General features: G+C 31.2%; 3 protein-coding genes across 5 annotated transcripts in view; 1 reads left to right on the top strand and 2 right to left on the bottom strand.

Annotated features, from left to right (window-relative positions):
* The first annotated feature begins 22 nt into the window (after nt 1–22).
* LOC108727429 (UBX domain-containing protein 1) lies at nt 23–2,519 on the top strand. Of its 2 annotated transcripts, none has more exons than XM_018455554.1 (7): nt 23–308; nt 379–432; nt 500–640; nt 1,393–1,644; nt 1,718–1,952; nt 2,030–2,210; nt 2,442–2,519. In XM_018455554.1, exons 1-7 carry the CDS (start codon nt 253–255, stop codon nt 2,486–2,488), a joined length of 966 nt encoding a protein of 321 aa, XP_018311056.1. In that variant the 5' UTR covers nt 23–252; the 3' UTR covers nt 2,489–2,519. The 2 variants fall into 2 exon arrangements, with proteins under 2 accessions (XP_018311056.1, XP_018311055.1); XM_018455553.1 differs by having other exon boundaries at nt 25–308; nt 500–649.
* On the bottom strand, nt 2,275–4,916 carry LOC108727430 (ribonuclease Oy). The gene is made up of 4 exons (XM_018455556.1): nt 4,620–4,916; nt 3,392–3,932; nt 3,082–3,251; nt 2,275–2,504 (listed from the first exon to the last, which is right to left on the bottom strand). Exons 1-3 carry the CDS (start codon nt 4,685–4,687, stop codon nt 3,084–3,086), a joined length of 777 nt encoding a protein of 258 aa, XP_018311058.1. The 5' UTR covers nt 4,688–4,916; the 3' UTR covers nt 2,275–2,504; nt 3,082–3,083.
* A 1,517-nt stretch (nt 4,917–6,433) lies between these two features.
* The window catches only part of LOC108727426 (ATP-binding cassette sub-family G member 1), a 32,391-nt gene continuing 19,549 nt past the window's right edge, over nt 6,434–19,275 (bottom strand). For both annotated transcript variants that reach the window (XM_018455550.1, XM_018455549.1), the window contains exons 3-12: nt 17,901–18,018; nt 16,967–17,156; nt 12,895–13,040; nt 10,761–10,999; nt 9,683–9,882; nt 8,864–9,032; nt 8,241–8,341; nt 7,646–7,801; nt 7,327–7,567; nt 6,434–6,724 (exon numbers count right to left, since the gene is read on the bottom strand). In XM_018455550.1, coding sequence (XP_018311052.1) covers nt 6,558–6,724; nt 7,327–7,567; nt 7,646–7,801; nt 8,241–8,341; nt 8,864–9,032; nt 9,683–9,882; nt 10,761–10,999; nt 12,895–13,040; nt 16,967–17,156; nt 17,901–18,018 — 1,727 coding nt within the window. In that variant the 3' untranslated portion in view covers nt 6,434–6,557. The remainder of the gene's footprint in view (nt 6,725–7,326; nt 7,568–7,645; nt 7,802–8,240; nt 8,342–8,863; nt 9,033–9,682; nt 9,883–10,760; nt 11,000–12,894; nt 13,041–16,966; nt 17,157–17,900; nt 18,019–19,275) is intronic.

Below are 19,275 nucleotides of genomic sequence, written 5' to 3'. Positions count from 1 at the left end.
ATTTATTTCCATCAGGAGCATCGCAAAAAAATGGATATTGTTGTGTAGTTTACATCCACTTATTCAGAGGGCAATAGTGCGCGGCAGCATTTTGCGGTTACAGGAAAAAGGCTCTCACGTCCTCTCTCAGGTTTCTCTGGTACAAGTAGCGCGTCGATTCGACGTGACATTTAATTTTTGGACGACGGTGTTCGGTTAGAACGACTTTTTCAAGGTGGTACATTCGCCGAACGCGGCAGCGAGAAGCGCGAAATGTCGTCGGGCGTGATAGACATCCTCGTGGACATGGGTTTCAGCATGTCCAAGGCGTAAGTTCGTAGATAAACGTCGCATCGTCGAAGCCTAACCTATGTTGACGATTCGACGGTTTTGTTACAGCGAGAAGGCCTTGGAGATCACCGGTAACAAAGGCGTGGAACCGGCTATGGAATGGTACGGACTAGAGACGTTGCTATTATAATTCTCGTCGCGTTGTGACGCTATCGATTTATTATTGTAGGCTGTTGGCCCATTCGGATGAGGTTGAACCAGGACCAGCTGTAGGCGAGAGTGCTCCGACGCTGTCTACCGACACACAGGACAACGTCGCTGGTGCTAGCAGTCAACCGGTTTCCACGACTGAATCGGCTAAGTCTATGAAGTGCGACGTGTATGTTGAATTGCAAGGATAAGACTCTGATACAGTTTTCCACTGGGAAAAATAGTGCAATAATGCTCGGTGGACACCGAGTACCATTAAATACAAAATAACTGATATTTTCAGTGTTAATAAATGATTTAATCCTTTTAATTAATACATATTCTCTGTTGTAGTGATAATCTCATAATCTTGAAAAAATTAAATTATTTATTGACACACCGAAAGTATATATATATATATATATCGATTTGCATTCAGTTATACCAGTGTTGCACTAGTTTTTCTAGCAGAAAAACGGTATAAGACCGTGTTCAGATAGACGCTGCCAAAACCACTGAAATCTATTCTCTAAAACTTTTAGAGCAAATCTCACTTTGAAGAGTGAAATCTCAGTCCTAAAGATTGAAAATTGAGCTACTTTTTTTCGAAATTAGCTTAATTTTTGTTCTTCTGGTGAAATTCTACACCAAAGAATTTAGAAAATATAATATACCTGAACTATAGATTATTAGTATTGGCAGTGTATTAGGGCACAACCTAAATGTTGGAATATATAGATGCTCCTTTGAGCATTGAAATTGTTGCGTTATACTTTTGTATGGAATATCACTACTGTGTACAAAAGAAATGTTTACTTTGTGATTGTTAAAAGTTTTCTTCGCATTATATATATAATTGGTTCTTGAAGGATAGTCCTATCTCAACAAAACTTCCAACAAGTATACATATTTTTTTTCAAATTGTCTTTGTAGATGTGGAAAACTCTTCAAATCTAACTTAGAAGTTGAATTTCATGCCACAAAGTCTGGACACGATAGATTTTCTGAAAGCACAGAGGAGAAGAAGCCATTAACCGAAGAAGAGAAGCGGGAACAGTTGAAGATGTTGGAGGAAAAGTTGAGGCAGAAGAGAAAGGAGAGAGAGGAGCAGGAAAAGAAAAATGCATTTGAAAGAGAAAAGAATAGGATACGATCGGGAAAGGAAATGTCCGAAGCCAGGAAAAAGTAAGGGACAAAGTGACGAAATTGAAATAGAAAGAGTATGCAAATCTATATTTTATTTATATATGTATAATAGATTGGAAGAGTTAGAGATGCAGAAGCTTCTGGAGCAAAGAAAACGGGAGAAGGCGGAGGAAAAGGAAGCAAGGCAAAGAGTTCGAGCACAAATTGAAGCCGATAAAGCAGCAAGACGAGCTAAAGCAGCTGCTGAAAGCAATCAAACGGTTAATACAACTTCAGTCTCATTATCCGCAATACCTTCATCTACATCTGCGCACCATAGAAAGGATTACACCGAAACCAGGCTTCAGGTATTAATATAAAATGCGTATGAAATAAGTAAAAAAATATGTAGACCACGTGTGTTCTTCAAACAATTACATTTTAGCTTAGGCTGACCAATGGACAAACCTTGACCCAAAGCTTTGGAAGCAAGGAACAATTGTCTGCAGTGAGACTGTTTATTGAAATGAATAGGACAGATGATAATGGTCCCTTCCAACTGATGACCACGTTTCCCAGAAAAGTGTTTACGGATGAGGATTACGATACTCCATTGGATGTATTAGGTATGCTGTATTGATAATTTATTATTATATACCTACATTTTCATTTATATATGTACAACTCGTGATAATTTCTATTATTGCTTATTGATGCAACGGATGCAGTTCTATTAATTAATTATGCAATTTTATCAGCTGTAATGTGATAATTCATTGTCATTGTGATTATTTAACATATTTAGTATATATATATAAAGACTTTTCCTGAAGATATGGCACTTCTTTTATTTGCAGGCCTAGTACCCTCAGCAGTCGTGATCGTTCAGAAGAAGGCGGAATGATGTAGCCAGTAATGCTCTAATTTGTAAGCAAAAATACTAATGTATATTATCATACAAATTAATTATAAGACATTCACTCTAATATAATAATATTCTTTATTATAAATGATAAACTCGTCGTGTGTGATATACGAATTTCTTTTTTGAAACTGAATTTCTCTGTATAGTCTGTTTCCTTCTTAACGATGAATATTTATTGCATTTAAAAACATAACGTTATGATTAAAAATTAAATGATGAACAGTTTAAAGCTTGTGCATAAATATTTATAATTTTCAACCGATCTGCTCTTTTCGTATTTTTTGAATCATACATGTAAGTATTATTTAATCTAATAATTATGACGACGTCTCAATCTGAAATATATTTCTAATATTACTTAAATATTAATATTTTTAATATTTTTTAAATATTGATTAAGAATGCTAAAAATTACATTGTTTAACTCATAAATATTTGTTGTTCATTTTTTGTCACGATAAATTATTTTGAAATTGATCTGTACGTCGTATATGTGATATGATATTATTTATATAATAATTTATCTAGCTTGCATACACACATACATATAAATATTATGCTTTTAATTTTACCATTATATCTGTTTTACGTTATATCTGTGGTAACGTGGTATGAGATTTGGATATATTATCTCTTGAGATTTACAGTTGGTAGGGAAATTATATATGCCATCACAGTCTACCAGTTGTAATGTCTTGTTAAAACAAATTCTTATCTCGTTTACATATGAATTTTTCGTTTTCTGGAAGAAAGTAAAGTATACGTTTGTAGTAAAAATTACTATTATGTTTACTTTTTTTTATATTGATAGTTTTCTTCCATATCCGAAAAGAAACTATTCAAAATGACGTTTATCTGTATTGAAATAATTTTTGAACTTACCTGGTCAACCACACACATTACTTGTCCCCTTTTATTTAGTATCTTTTGAATTCCCGTTAAATAATTTTGTACCGTATATTTGTTACCAGGCAAGATATTTGCTTTCGCAAGTACGTCTATCATATTGTACTCGTCGAGTAATTTTAAAGCTGTTTGGAAATATTTAAATTCATTGTTTAAATCTTTTACTGAGATTGCACAAGTGCCGTGTTTATCCCACTCATGTCTCCAGAACGAATAAGGTTTAGACCCTTTTTGTATATCGATCCAGTTTTCTTTTAATTCTCCTTCTATGGGTGCTATAGCTTTTGAATCAAATGGTAACCTGTTACAAAACTGCGGGCCTGTTGTGTTATATTTCGTAGGCCAAATTCCATGAATGGTCCACTCGGTACGCTTTGGTAACACGCAACTGTGCGTGTCGTTTAGCCGCGACTTGTTTTCCCATTCGAAACAAACTGTTAATGGCCATCGCTGAGTAAATATCAAGACATCAAATTCATCGGATGTTTGTTTTAAGTTATTTCTCCCGATCCATTTCCTATTAAAGTTAAATAAAATAAAAATTACAATCTACATCATTTGTAGAATGTCATTTAAATGATTAGAATTATATTTTGAAATTGAAAATCATCTGTATTGATTCAGATCTTCTATTAGAAAAATCCAATGAGTCGATTCGAACGTTCACGTGATCTCTTTGATTGAGTCAAAGAATAGCTCGTCTTGCGTGTGATGTAATCAATTGAAGTAATTGGAAGTTATATGTATAAGTGTGCTATGTCGATGTATAAAATATCGGTAAAATCGACAGAATTTTCCTTGAATTAAAAGATGCGTTAATAACACTTGTTAACATCTGCGGACACACGTGCACTGCAGGTGTGCTAACGCTAAAACACCTTATCTTCACTTGATTAGCATAATTGATTACTTTGTCTAAAAAAACGATTGTATTAAACACACGCGATTGTAAATCAATTGCGTTTCAACTATAATATCGAGGTACAGATAAATAATCTTATTCATCACTCCTGTTGACTTAAAAAATTTTTAAATAATTAATTAATCATTAAAAATCATTGATTATTAATCGATTATGCCCATCACTTATAAATATTTAGTTCTTCAATTATCGGTGTGTTGACCAAACAAGTTACTATATTGATACAATATTTCAAACAATTCATTTTGTTGTCTTCATCACGATGTACATGATTGTACTCACCCATGTGTAACACATAGTAGATAAAACAAGACAATACATGGTGCTATGCTTATGCTGTACTTGCACATTCTGCTGAGAAGGGAGAAACCGTTCTGTGCGAAAAGAGAGAGAGTGGAGACTGACCTGACGAGCAACGGAATTAATGGCACTTTATACTCCCACTACCTTTTTCCCACCACCATCTTTACCGTTCTTTACATTATCCGCAGCAGATGGTATTTCCTACCTGATCTTGTTGTTAGATCTTGTTGAACAGCTACATCATGAAACCTGTATTTCCACTGCCACATGTGTAATCATAAATCATATATTTCTTACGAGCGTTAAATATAATTACGTTTATAATATTATAAGAAGTAATTTATCAAAAATTATTTAAGCTTGTACAATAAATTTTAGACAATTTCCATGTGATGTATCTCTTATAATCTGTTGCGTTAAATAATCGGAATAATAATTATTTCTAATTATTTTTATACAATCATAATTACTTTTTGTTTGAAAAATAATTACGGCCTAATATAAAAATAATTACGGCCTTCACATAAAGAAAGCATAACATTAAGGATATAATTATATTTTATTAAAAATTTTATTTTTTTATATTGAATAATGTGAGAGTGAATGAAAATTTGCTGGAATTAATGTACACAATAGCTACGCATCATATCATTTAACGTCTATCTACATTAATTGTCTATCTACATTTATCGCCTGATATTGTATACAACGCGTGTCCAAAGATAAAATAGCATTTATTATCGTGTCGAGCAAGATACTTGGAAAAAATTCCAATAAAATTGTAATTAAATAGGCGTATTGGCAATATAAAGACATAACGGCGTTGGGTGACATTGCCATCTCCTTTCATGATATTTCATAATCGTTTTACAGCGAAATCATTTGTTATACTTTAGATAATCGGTATTGTTTAGATAATCGGTATTACAATACTACCTATGTGTTTTATACAAAATTAGATTTAATATTTTAATATATATTTTTTTAATAGAAATATCTTAAAGTTATCCTTTGAAGCGAAATGCAATATTCTAGTTTTGGCAATATAGTAACAGAAATAAGAGGATTCAATTAATTTTTTATTTAGCAAAAATTATACAATGATTTATCTATTTTATTTTTACAAATTATTCTATTTTTCTTTTTTATAATTAATATCACTTTCGGCATATCGTTGTATCGACAATTTGGTGCTATCGTCATACAATTTCAAAATACATATCACATCCATTTTTAGAATAGAGGAAAGTCACCGATACTGGCATAGATCTCCTAAAGCAACATCCCCTTATTTCTTAGAAACTAACTTTTGCACCTTATTAATACTAATAAAAACGTGATCTGTTTAGCTAATTAAAAAAGTGCAAACTCATAATTCATATATTTGTGGCTTATTTCTATACCAAATCAGCTAAAAACAAAGTCTATGAATCCAAAAAGAAAATTATATTACAGTGTTCTTTTGCAAATTGTGTAATTAAAATAATAGTGACTGTATTATTGATAATATTATGTCATTTTAAATGTTTATAGTGTCATAAATTAGTTTTCTTTACAGAATAGGATATATCTTTATTTATAGAATAGGAATGTTGGCATTATTGCCTATTATGTCAGTTTTGGAGCTCATTTTGTCAGACGCTCATTTTTACATAACTTACGAAAAACTTAACTATTGCAAAATTGCAAACAGTATTATAAAAACTGCTTATATTATCTGATAGAAAACACTTTTTAGTTTGTATTTATGTTTTTGAAGTTGTATTTTTACCTTTTATTTAAGAAATATTGTCTAAAAACAGAGTGGTATCGGTGACCTTCCTCTACATTTTATTTGCTTAAAGAGCATCGAGCAACACGTATGGTATAATGTCGAGACGTCACGATACAAACGAAAATAAAACACGTAACTAATGATCATATGAAATTATGACTGATGAGTTTTCCGATTATTTGAAGCATCTGGAAAGTTTTATTTGGTTGCACCCTTTGCCTCAGCAAATAATATAAGATTCCTCTAGAAATAAATAAAATGGCGAAGAGAGCGGCTAGATCCAACCAGAAATTCGCAGATGTTTCTTGTCCTGAAACGCAGAATTTGCTAAACATTTCAGACATTTATAGATTATTATCGAGATACAAAGCTTTCAGAAAACCAGGGAATGGAACTAACTAATTACTTAATTACTAACTAATTATTATAGCAATAAAAAAAGTAACGCTGTTACTTTTCTTATTGCTATAATAATAATTTGGAAACGACGAATTTTTTTTATGAGTGTAACGATAACATCAGGGTTGAAAAGTCATTCGATCGTTACTTGTAACGAGTCGGAAAAGTCATTCGTTATTGAAAAAATTAATTCGGCATTTGTAACTTTTTACTTTTTAATCGTTACTTGTAACGTTACTCGTTTCTCGTTATAAATTACCTTTTTCAGTAAATAAATACGTAATGATGCAAGTTACTTTTTAAAGTGACTTTCCCAATCTTAGCGCAATCTCAGCGTTTAGTTAGTTATCATTATAGTCATAAAAAGTTGCAACATCATTATCAAATTGTTATTATAAGAAATAACGGAATAGTAACTCTTCCATTCCTTGCAGAAAATCGTGCGCGCGATGTGCATAATAATTATTAGAGCGATTAAGCAACTTTCGAGTTTCAAGAAAAATAGAGTCCTACCTATAATTCGCAAGATTTCCTTAGGTGAGCTAAAATGACAGTAAATTTCCTCTGGCGGGCAATATAGTCTCTGTCTACCGTGACCGTACATGGCTGTTATGAGACCTTCTAGTCCGTACCGCATGTAGCTCATATACATGGGAATCGTCCGGTAGAGAGGTAGAGGCCTCGGATCGCCGAAATCTTGCACCGCGACTAACAATAACGGACAAGTTAACGCAGGTCCGACGAATATACTATTCTGAAAAGATAAGACACAGATTATTCATTGATTTTTAAGAGCTTTCCCTTTTCTTTCGCGATGCAATTTCGAACGTACCACGGCATTAAACACACTAGCGATGTTGTATCCTATACTTTCTGCGATGAAGGCACATATGAAGCAAGTGCTAAAGAACATGAAGCTTCTGTGCAACTCCAGAGGTTGTCCCGTGATGAAGTAGACCATTAAGAGATATAAAACTGCGAAAGTCATCTGGGAAAGAAATAAAAATGATTTTTAAAACGTTTGGATGGATGAACACAGATTGGATTAAGCCGAAGATTTAATATTTTAATTTATAATAATGAAAAGTTTAAACCCCTCCCATAAAAATTGCAACTATAAAAGCAAGGAAATTAGAATCTATATAGGGGTGATTTTTCTCGAGGAGACTAAGCCCCGTATTCATTATCAAGCCTTATATTTAAGGCTTCCTTAAATTTATCTTCAGATGCTCTACGAATTATTTCATTGGCTACTGAGCATCTAAAGATAAATTTAAGGAAGCCTTAAGTATAAGGTCTGACTATGAATATGGGCATAAGACTTGATTCGGATAGTGCCAAAGAAACGAATCTTTTTAGGTCACTGTATGAAATATTATATAAAAATACTATGTAAAAAAACGAATACAATTTTACAGAAAACCAACCTGAAAAGGTATATTGACTACTGTTAAGGCCCAATAATACGCACTAAGGTCGTACCATCTATTGAAGTGTTCCCGTTTCATTATCCGAATTTCGAAAGGAACTGCAATGAAAAAATAATAAATAACACGATAAAATACGATTTTAAGTTGATTTTAAAAAAATACTTTTTTAAAATAAAAAATGGCATTTTGATCATTTCTGTCTCTTCTGTAAAGAAATAATAGCATCTTTTGGAAGACTTTTGATTTTTATAATTATAGCGATTAATAAATATTACTATTTAAATTTTTTTGTATGTCATAGTCTTTATATTATATTTATGATAATATAAATATTAAGACAATATGGCACACAACAAAATTTAAATAGTAAGATGTAAGCAGTAAACAAATCAACTGCTTATATTACATCTCTACTATGATTGGCTCTTTCATTTATTGTTTAAATTTTGCTTTACATCCTTTTGTGTTTGCCATAGTCTTTATGCTTTGATTGTACGACGAATGCGTTTCCTTAAATAAATATATCGATAGATAAGATTTTAATTAGTCAGCAAACTGCTTTCTTATTTTTTTGTTCACTAATTCTATTTTTCTACGCGATGAAAAGAATTTTTCCTTACATTGCAACAGCACCGGTAGCATGGGCATGTATAGAAAAAATATCAGGCACGCGAAGCAAAAGCCGAAATTGAAGAGGGCCTTGGAGCCATCGTTGCCCATATTAAAATACATTGCGCCGATCAATATCCCCAGAAAGATGTGTAGCGATATCTTCATGTACATGTAATTCTGTAAACATACAGAGGAATTTCATTTTTGTATGCAATCCGTTTTGGAAGAGATCTAGTCAAATATCTAAAGTTTTGTTAGCTGTCTTAGGGAATGTCTACATATTTTCGTTGAGTATAATTTCTTATGTTTGAGGTGATACAAATCATTTAACTACCGATTCCAGTAAGCAAAATGACAGTGTTATACTATATGGCAATATACTAGTCAAAACTATCAAAACAAAAAATTAAAATGATTTTATTTTGATTTTTAACGTCAATAAACAGTCCAATTTTGTAATAAAAAATCATCCTTTTGACTTTCTCTTGGCTTAGGTAATTTACTAGCAGATTTGAGCAAAATATTGTACAGAAATTGGCATCAAATACATTCATATTAAATTTATTCTGCCAATATTCGATATAATCTCACAGTATAGACCGCCGAGCAGAATGTCATTTTAATATATAAATTACGAAATAGCCATCTAAATATAGATCATTTAAATGGTTATGAAATAATAGATTTTGCTCGGTTTCGGAAATTTATCAGTGGATACTTGTCAATTTCTGTTGATATTCTTATCGACAAAATTTACAGCAGACGCTTTGTAAAATTTAATTTCGACAAACTTGACTATCTAAGAATGCAAAATACGTTGAACTTACTCTGTTTCGATAAATCTGCATCATCATTCTCTTCACTAGCGTATTGAATTGATCAATCCACGAGATTTTCGGGTTCTTTTTATCAAGCTCAAACTCGCTCTTTGATCGAAAAATTGGAAGTAGCGGTAGCTTCGTGTCAACGCATGTGACTATCTGTTCGACCAAATCAAAACCGTAGTCACCCGTCGAGATCTCTATTACTGAAACGAATATTCGATGTTAATTTATATAATTTTGTTAATGTAATCATTTTTTTATCGAAATCGAATTATGTATAAATAATTAATTAATGCTTAATTCTTAAAAGTAAAATGATATATTATTAACGTTAATCTTTATTGCCGAAACGAATATTCGATGTTAATATAATTTTGTTAATGTAATTATTTTTAATTGAATTCGAAAGTCTTAAAAATTAAATTATATATCAATTCTTAATTCTTATAATTCTTAGCATTATTTATAAAAGATATTTTAAAATCATTCTACACAATCTACACTGACAATCTACACTGAGAGAAAAACTGTTTGGTATTTATAATTATAATGACATATTATAATTATGATTATTATTACTATAATATTAGTAATAAATAACTATATGTATAGTTCAATCAATATATATAATTGACAACCGAAAATGACTATAATTATAATAATATCTAATTATAATTACAATTGTTACAAATACGAAACAGCTCTTTTTTTTAATGTGTGAAGTTAAATCGGTTTTGATTGAAATTAAATTACTTATATAAATTTTTTATTAATCAATTCTTCACTTTTACTAATTAAATTATTTATAGCATTATTTATGAAAAGAGATCTCGGAACACTTATAACGTAACATACATTTTTTAGCCTACATTACTTAATGAGTGACGCAGATGCAAATAAAATATGTGCATTATGAATAGTAATATCTTAGTAGTAATTTAAAATTGCCGATGGCTACACTTGTAGCTATCCTTCATGTGTCTACCGCTATTTCGCACGCGTTGCATCGCGAAATGATAAACATGATTACACAGATGGTATTAGATTTCCGTATATGAGCTTATGTATATGTATGACTCACTGAAGTCCGCTGGGTTGTAATGTTTCGGGCATTCTAGGCCTATGCTTTGCAAGAATGGCACCAAGTCGCTCGTGGCACCCCTATAAGTGCATTGTCCATTGGCGACAACGTAGACGTGATCGAATTTCCGAAATGTGCTCGCGCTGGGCGTGTGCACCGAGCATATGACGGTCCGCCCGAAATGTGCCAGATTCTGGAGAACATCGATACACTGGGAAGAGGAGAGCTCGTCCAGTCCGCTGGAAAAAAAGATCTCCTTTTACGGCACTTTTGCGATGATAGCCTCGTAAGTGAAGGCTAACGGTACTTCCGCGCGAGATTCATAAAAGCGTCGCTAAAAGCGCACAATTAACATCTGCGATCAATAAAGTTCAGAAAAAATGCGCATTAAAACGTTTACTGTGAGCAAATGTTTGTTCTTAAATATTTTTCTTTTACGTACGTGTCCATTTATTTATGCATTTTGTTTCATCATCTAGCATGTTGTAACTACGAGGAAGAGAATTGATTTTATTTAAAAAAAATTATTGTAATAACTTAAAACTTAGAGAGAGTAAATAAACATATCATTAAAATATAAAACTTTAATGTGCCGACTATAAGAATAGATAGTCTATTATTAGACAATGCGATTGTCTAATAATAGACTATCTACTCTTGAAACATTTTATATTTAGATCCACACTTTAAGAAACAATAATTATGCGTTCTATTATATACATAACCAGAAGAATATAATGTTACTGATACCACATTCTACAATATTTACTGCAAATGTAGCTGAAATTATGACAGCGTTAATACTGAGAGAGAGAGAGAGAGAGAGAGAGAGAGAGCGAAGTATAATTTTTAATTTTACATATTATTGTAATAATCTAATTTAACATTGCTAATGACCCAATAGAGATCGAAACGTTTGTTTATTTTTGTCTTATTGTTTATAGCCGGTACATTAAAGTTTTATATTTTAATGATATGTTTATTTACTAAGTTTTAAATTATAACGATAAACCTTTGGCTTGTAGCCCTATTTCTTTTTGTTTTTTGATTTTATTGAGCCTTATTACTATTATATTTTATTATAATAATGATATTTGTGATTTTTATAAATATAGCCTTTCGGCTTCTATTAATTTTGTATTGACGCACAAGTTTTTTTTTAATCTTATGTCAGAGAGAAAAGTACTGTATTCGAGACATGTATATGATAAACAAAACGCTGATGCATTACACTTTTCTATTCTTAGTTCATGATAAATTATTGATCTCTCAAGATTAGCTTTTTATCTGTTTTTTTTAGAATACATTGAGTAAAATACGACAGTCCAATACGACAGAACGCTTTAATATTATTAAGCTTTAATTTCTTTTAATAATTATGTGGCTAATAATATAAAAGTGAATAATGACATAGTTCAGTGAACAATATAACGATTTTAGAAATGAACAATATAACGAATTTAGAATGAACGATAAATTTAGAATAAACTATCAATTTTCTTTTGTATCTCAGATTCTTACAGATTTGCCTTTTTGAAAAAACTGAAATGTGATATGATGACTTTACACATTTTATAGTTTATTTATAAATGTAATTATTATTTAAACGGTAGCTCAAAATTTTTTCTGTTTATTACATTATGATGATAGATACGAGATAAATACTCGATGTTATGTGTACTGGATGTGATCAGTAAATAGATCTTTTTGAACCCTACAACTTTTTTGTCTGAAACACTTTTCTGTAATACTTATATTTTCCAATAATTTGCTAGCTTTAAATGATTATAATTCAAAAACTATTATAGCCTCAACATTTTGGTATTAGAATTTTAGTCTCAAACTAACTTTAAGAATCTGCCATTAGTAGGTGGTGCGTTAAGTCTGAAATACTCTGTATAATACTTAAACATTTTGAGCTCTATCTCAGTAACAATGGATTTGCGGACATATATAGTATATTCATATAAACTTCATGTCTTTGTGTGGAAAACTCAACCCCGAAATTTGTTACCTTATTTTAGTTACATCCTGATGTATTATACGTACAACGATTCCTTTTATGAAAAATAATTGAACTAAAGTATATTTAATTAAAAGATTAAGATAATCGATCTTAATCAGCGATACTTACGTGGTTGGTTCATCGAGGAAAATAACAGGTGGATTATTTACGAGCTCGAGTGCAATTGTTAGCCTCTTTCTTTCACCGCCGGAGAGTCTATCTGTGAGTGTATCTCGCGTTCCGGTTAACCTAAGTGTGCTTAAGATCTCATCTATCTGAAATCAATTGTTAGGATTCTACGAAGTGTGTCTTTGATATTTGTTTTACGTGTAATACCCGTGACAATAAAGATGAACTATATTTGATGGCCATTCGATCTCGCATAAAAAATTTAAAATATTGAATTGTCCAACGCAGTTTTACTCATAGATGCAAAAAAAGATTTTAAACATTTATAAATACAAATATCGTGATTATTCATCCACATATAATTTGTGAAAAAATTTTTGCCTCCCTTTTTTAATCGCAATTATATTTAAATTGTTTACAAGTTAGAAAACGTTTAATAATATAGTTACATTTAATAAAATATTACGCTGACGCATTTTTCTCTAATAAGAAAAATTCTCACTAGACATTTAAAATAAGTTTGTTAAACGAATGTAAACGAATTATTGAAACTAGATCATGAGCGACATCATGTGAAAATAAAAATTTTCATAACAGAAAAAAGAGGGAGATATGGTTATTGTATGATTTGATTTGCATAAAAAAACAGCTAATGGTATTTAATTTTATACAACTCAATAATATATAACTGGAATTATTGATGAACATTTAATCGATAGATCTTTAAAGAAATTTCCTGCTAAACATGAAACCATTTTGGAACGTTGCTTTTTTTCTACTCTTTAGCAAATTTGAAACGTTTTTTATGTGTATGTTTTAGGTCGTTGAATAAACATTGCTATTTAACGGTTAATTTATATTAGTCGACGAGACGTTTCTTTTTAGCCTTAAAATCAGTGATTCGCGACGTATGTCGCAAATGAAACCTTCCGTAACGTTCAAACAACTTTTTGTGTAGAACGTTTGTTAGTGATGTTGATGCTACTGCCACACTCGTGCGGTTTCTAAAATATTCTCACTTAGATGTATTTCAAATCATTTCTCTTGAACTGTGAACGTATATTCAAATACGTCGGATTAACGTTCCAAACGTGACGTTCGTGTATGCGCGTAAGGAACACAAGCTAGTGGTTCCTTTGTTTTTATCTTGGCCTAAGGTAAACGTCCTAATGTCCGGATACTTACACAAAATTTATTATTATTAATCTCAAATGCTTTTTTTATTACAGTATTATAATTTAATTGCATTTAAAAATTACAATTAAATTATAATATTACGTTTTAAAAAGCGTATTTAAGACTAATATTAACTTAAATAAGTAAAGTGTTATGTAAATGGACATAGATACATGTCCAGTCATTGGGATCGGACAGTACCTATGTCCGGACAGTTACACGAAACTTTATTTATTTATATTAATATTAATTTCAAATGCTTTTTTTACCTTAAAGATCAATTTGAATTAGTTGTCTTTTGTCATTAAACATCTATTACACATTGACGCATTCTATTATTTATTTAAATATTTTAATTAATAATTGTTATAAGTGGGTTCAAATAATTTTTTCTTGCTTAAGGGAATCTTGAATTTTTCAAATAAATACAAATATTTATATTAAAAGTCTTTTTGATATTATAAATTGTATTATTTATGAGAACCTAACGCTTTTAAACGTCCGACTATTGGGACATTTACCTTAATGAAGCGTAGATCCAGCCGCTGTTTTCCGCAAATAAATGGTGCATTAATTATTGGTGATATAAAAAAAAACTGGTTATGACTCAGAACGGCAATGGTCAAATGACGACCTCCCAACAAACACGAGATGTAAGTAATAAGTTCTAATTCTTACACATGGTATACGCACATACATAATCTATAAAAACGACTTCGAAAAATTACACGACGCGTGGTGGAAATGCAGTTGTGGGATGTACAAAATAAAATATTCTGAACGTGATTAAATATTCCAACGAACATCACTGTGTATTAATGAAAATGCTAAACTTTTTCTCTTATATGTGAATATGAATATGTTAAATTAATATATGTAAAAATGTTACCTAAGTTATAACAGTAAAAATTATGTGTTTTAGGAAACGTTTTATTATTTGGGAGGAGACTTACCTTAAGAGCAAATAAAGCACAGTCTACAAAAAATAATAACCAACAAGTTGGCAATGAAGTTTTCCTGGAAAGGCCAGAAAAGAAATTTCGCAATAAACTCATTATTGCTAATTGATATCATTAAAAGTGAGGCTTCCTACTCCGACATATTCCAAAAGGATGTATACATCAACTTAATTTTTAATTATCGAATTTTTTTATTTGATGCAGATGCTACTCGAAAACATTTTCCGATGTTGACGGACAAAGCAATGTAAAATTTCACCTCGTCTTGACTGAAATATGCAAAAACACGGCATGATAGAGAGCAGGTATCGATAAATTTCATATAAATAGATTCTTATTTAGAATGATGAACTACTATTTCAATTAATATTTGCCATTTGCCATATATAATTAATTTAAATTATATGGCAAATGGCATATAATTTATATAAATAATATAAATTAAACTAACCGTTTTGGTGGGTTTTCGTTGGTCTTAGGCAAAACTACAAGCCGCCTAAAAATTGTTGGAAGACTGGAAAACAATTCGAGGAATTGAAGGGATGTCAAGCTTAGGGGAAAAAACATTTTCCCCTCGCGATGAAAAATTTTCATCTCGCGGCATCCAGGCCAACCAGAATGCATGGAGTAATAATCCGTGTAAGTGAAGTAAAATTGATTTTTAAATTATTTCGAATTAGATTTGTATACGATTAGAGGAAGGATAATTTCATATATAACTTCAACATGCTATTATCTATCTAAATAATGAATAATCCTCTTTTTACTTGCAGGGCGTGTTAAATGGCCAAGAAGCAACATCTCATTTGAGGAATTTAAATACATAGATATATGTTTGTATAATGAATATATCTATTTTTCATAATATAATATTTTCTAACCTATATAGAGTATATAAACACACTGTTATAAAGTCTATCTTTTTGTATGAAAATAAATGTCTAAAGATCTTTCTATAAAATATTTGTTTCCAAGTAGCAAAGTGCGAGTAGCGAAAAAAAAAAATTTGTCGATCAAAAGGTACATTATGTAAAATATACATTTTGTAAAATAATTACAATAAAGCAATCAATTTTTTTTTCACTCCTCGTATTGCGCGTAGTTTATTTATATATAGGACCGGTTTGTGACAAACTCGCATTAACGTGGATTGAAGATAACTGCAATTAAACTTCCGGAAAGGAAAAATTTCTTTCAGGTTGCTTAATTGATCGATTATCTTCAAATCTTCGTTAATCATCAGCCATACAACGGTTTTATAAAATCGGCTTTCAACCGTCACAATAACGTTACAAGTGCAACGTTGTGGGAAAACCGTGACCAAATCAAAACTTCCTTAAATGTTTTATAAACGTTTCCTTGTTCGATGATATTTGTAACGTTTTCCCGACATTATATAATCGATGCCGCTATTACCAAAAACGTTATAAACGCGACGTCCGAAAAGTACCTTTACGCAAACGTCTAGAAAATGTTTATAGTGCGACGTCGCAAAGGTAACATTATTGACTCCGGACATTTCTGGTTCTTGGAACGTCGCTGCAACACCCACGTGACGAAATAGAAAATGTCGCACGGCTACTTTGTAACGTTACAAAATAGTTTGTGCGACTTTATATTGTTTAACGGGTTAGAGAGCTTGTTTCTGAAAAATTAATCGATTTTTCGAACGTCGTTTAGTATAGTTATGTATATTTCTAGTCTTCAAATTTCAAATCATTTAATTGCTTACAGGAAAAGGAAAAATTGCATGTTTTTATCTCACACCGGAAAACTTTTTATCGCTTACTATTATACTTTACAATAGTATGTAATTTCACACATTGCATTAATTTTTTTAATCCTTTGTGATTTCAAGCTTTTCGATCTTACGTCATTTTCCGATATACGCTGTTAAGATGTTACTATTATAATAAAAGACTGAGATGTCTACTTACAGCAGCGCATTTTTGGGATTTCGATTTTCTTCTACCAAGCTTTAAGTCGGCGGCAAAGGACATCGCCTCGAAAACCGTGAGATTCGGTTGCATGAGATCGTTTTGCATGATGTAACATGACATCTTTTTGAATTCGCGTATGTCTCGCAATTGTCCATTAATATTTATCGAGCCACCTATGCCCCTACATCTGTAACGCAGAAGTTTTATTTCACTTTCTATATATAGAAAAGAAAAAGGAAAAATTGCATGTCGAAAAGTTTTTCATTATTTGCTGTTTTTATAGGACGTAGTTTAGTGTAATGTACTGCGTTAATTTTAATATCATTAATTATTTCGACCTGTAGGTCGATTTCGAGGTCAACGACTGTTGAAGCTTGCTGCAAAGTTTTATGCGATTAACGTAGTGTTTAACACAAACAGAACCTTGCATGTATATACTAATAAACATCTATAAATATCTAATCCTGATCAAGAATGTTAAAACAGATATAGAGAATTTCGGAGTGAAAATAATATTATCACGTAATATTTTTACAAAATCATGCTCGTTAAATGATCGCCGAGAAGCACAATCATGAATTATGTATTGTAACTGTTTTTTTTTTTTTCATTTATGCTGGTATTTCCTACAAAACATTTTATGCAACCATGGAATAGTTCATTAAAGCATTGCGCAGAATTAAAGACTGATAGTTATAAGTTACGTATTCACATTGTTTTTTCACTTACGCTGGAATTTTTCAAAAGATTTATATAACTACAGAATATTATAGTTAATTAAAATATTATGCAGAGTTGGAACCTATATATATCTGATTGTTTTCCGGATTTAATCGACCTTCAACTAACAATGCAAGAAAGATAATAAGACTAGTCAATTTAATTCAACGTTTAAATGATCATTACAATTTACGATTATTTAAATAATAACCTGTATCCAGCGAGAATGTTGAGTAGTGTCGATTTCCCAGCACCGGAAGGACCTAGAATCGCTGTCAGCTCGCCCGACTTGAATTGCCCGTTGAGTCCCCTTAAAATCGCCTTTGATTCTGTAAATTTAACAGAAAGTCAAGTGGCATTTTACACCTGAATGACAGTAACATTTTTACGATTAAAGTATCGGAGACACTTGGTATGATATAATGGATATGTCGTGTTGCCGGATAAAGAACGAGTATGATTACTTTAAAAACAATGAAACTATCTTAATAGTACTATCAACTATAAAGTTAATTGTCAGTAGAGTCATTAGTAAGAGCCATTAGTAAGATTGTAGGCGATTTATAGGAGATGAAACTACGCGTCATCGTTAATACTTTAGAGAATACAGAAGATATAATATGAGGTAAGCGAGAAAAATTGACATTTCCCTGAACTGGTTAGCGATTATTCATATCGCTCGGTTGTAAAGATATAATTTTTGTCTGCTAATTATTGTTAAGCGTGTCGAAATTCTTTGTCAAACAAGAACTAATGGACTCTGAATAATTTACTTGTGCTAACTGAGATTTGAAATGTATTTGTAATGTAAGAAATAATTGATCACATCAGGAAATATTCAATAAGTATACATATTTTAATGTGAATATTTAATATTATTTGTAGGAGTTGTTTTATAATAAGTGCAGGCAGATTATATTGTGCATTTAATGAGTTCACGGTCTTACTTCCAATACAGCACAGAATTTGCAGCAATATCGTTGTAAAATCTCTGCAATATTGCTGAAATATGCAATATTGCTGCAATGTTGCTGCAGTGTTGCTGCAACTTTTGTGCTGTAAAGGTTGTTATTGATATTATTGGAATGACTGATAAGAAATACGCAGTAAAAACATGACACGATATTAGCATACATTTCTCAAATGTCATCTTCGTATCATCTTTCTTTTATGTAAATACAAATGTATATACTATATACTTGCATTTGTATAAAATAATTGAATTACAAGAAAAATGAGGAAGATATATTAACCATCTTGTAGTGCGATAATTTGTAATCAATACACTGAAAAAAAAGATTGGCTGCTGCAGCAAATTAGATGGTAAAATATGGCATAGCATTTTTAATTGGTTGCAGCAGTCAATTTTTGGTTGTGTTAGTCTATCAAAATCCTATACTGACATTGCAGATAGGCTAACACAACCAAAAATTGGCTGTTGCAGCCAATTAAAAATGCTATGCCATATTTTACCATCTAATTTGCTGCAGCAGCCAATCTTTTTTTCAGTGTAGATATATAAAAATGAAATATACGGCTACATATAAAAATGCTTGTAGGACGATTGCTCGAGTTACTTTAAATAA

The sequence above is a fragment of the Mycetomoellerius zeteki genome, unplaced genomic scaffold, assembly GCF_001594055.1.
Source record: "Mycetomoellerius zeteki isolate Tzet28-1 unplaced genomic scaffold, Tzet1.0 scaffold49, whole genome shotgun sequence".
NCBI lineage: Eukaryota > Metazoa > Arthropoda > Insecta > Hymenoptera > Formicidae > Mycetomoellerius > Mycetomoellerius zeteki.
The sequence above is the reverse complement of the archived record's forward strand: the minus strand, read 5'-3'. Positions and strand labels throughout refer to the sequence as shown.

Coding starts and splice junctions, on each gene's coding strand:
- LOC108727429 (XM_018455553.1), top strand. CDS start 253: ATGTCGTCGGGCGTGATAGACATCCTCGTGGACATGGGTTTCAGCATG. Junction 1,645..1,717: donor ATGTCCGAAGCCAGGAAAAA/GTAAGGGACAAA, acceptor TATGTATAATAG/ATTGGAAGAGTTAGAGATGC. Junction 1,953..2,029: donor ACACCGAAACCAGGCTTCAG/GTATTAATATAA, acceptor ATTACATTTTAG/CTTAGGCTGACCAATGGACA.
- LOC108727430 (XM_018455556.1), bottom strand. CDS start 4,687: ATGTGCAAGTACAGCATAAGCATAGCACCATGTATTGTCTTGTTTTAT. Junction 3,933..4,619: donor CTACTATGTGTTACACATGG/GTGAGTACAATC, acceptor TAACTTTAATAG/GAAATGGATCGGGAGAAATA. Junction 3,252..3,391: donor TAATGTGTGTGGTTGACCAG/GTAAGTTCAAAA, acceptor ACTTTCTTCCAG/AAAACGAAAAATTCATATGT.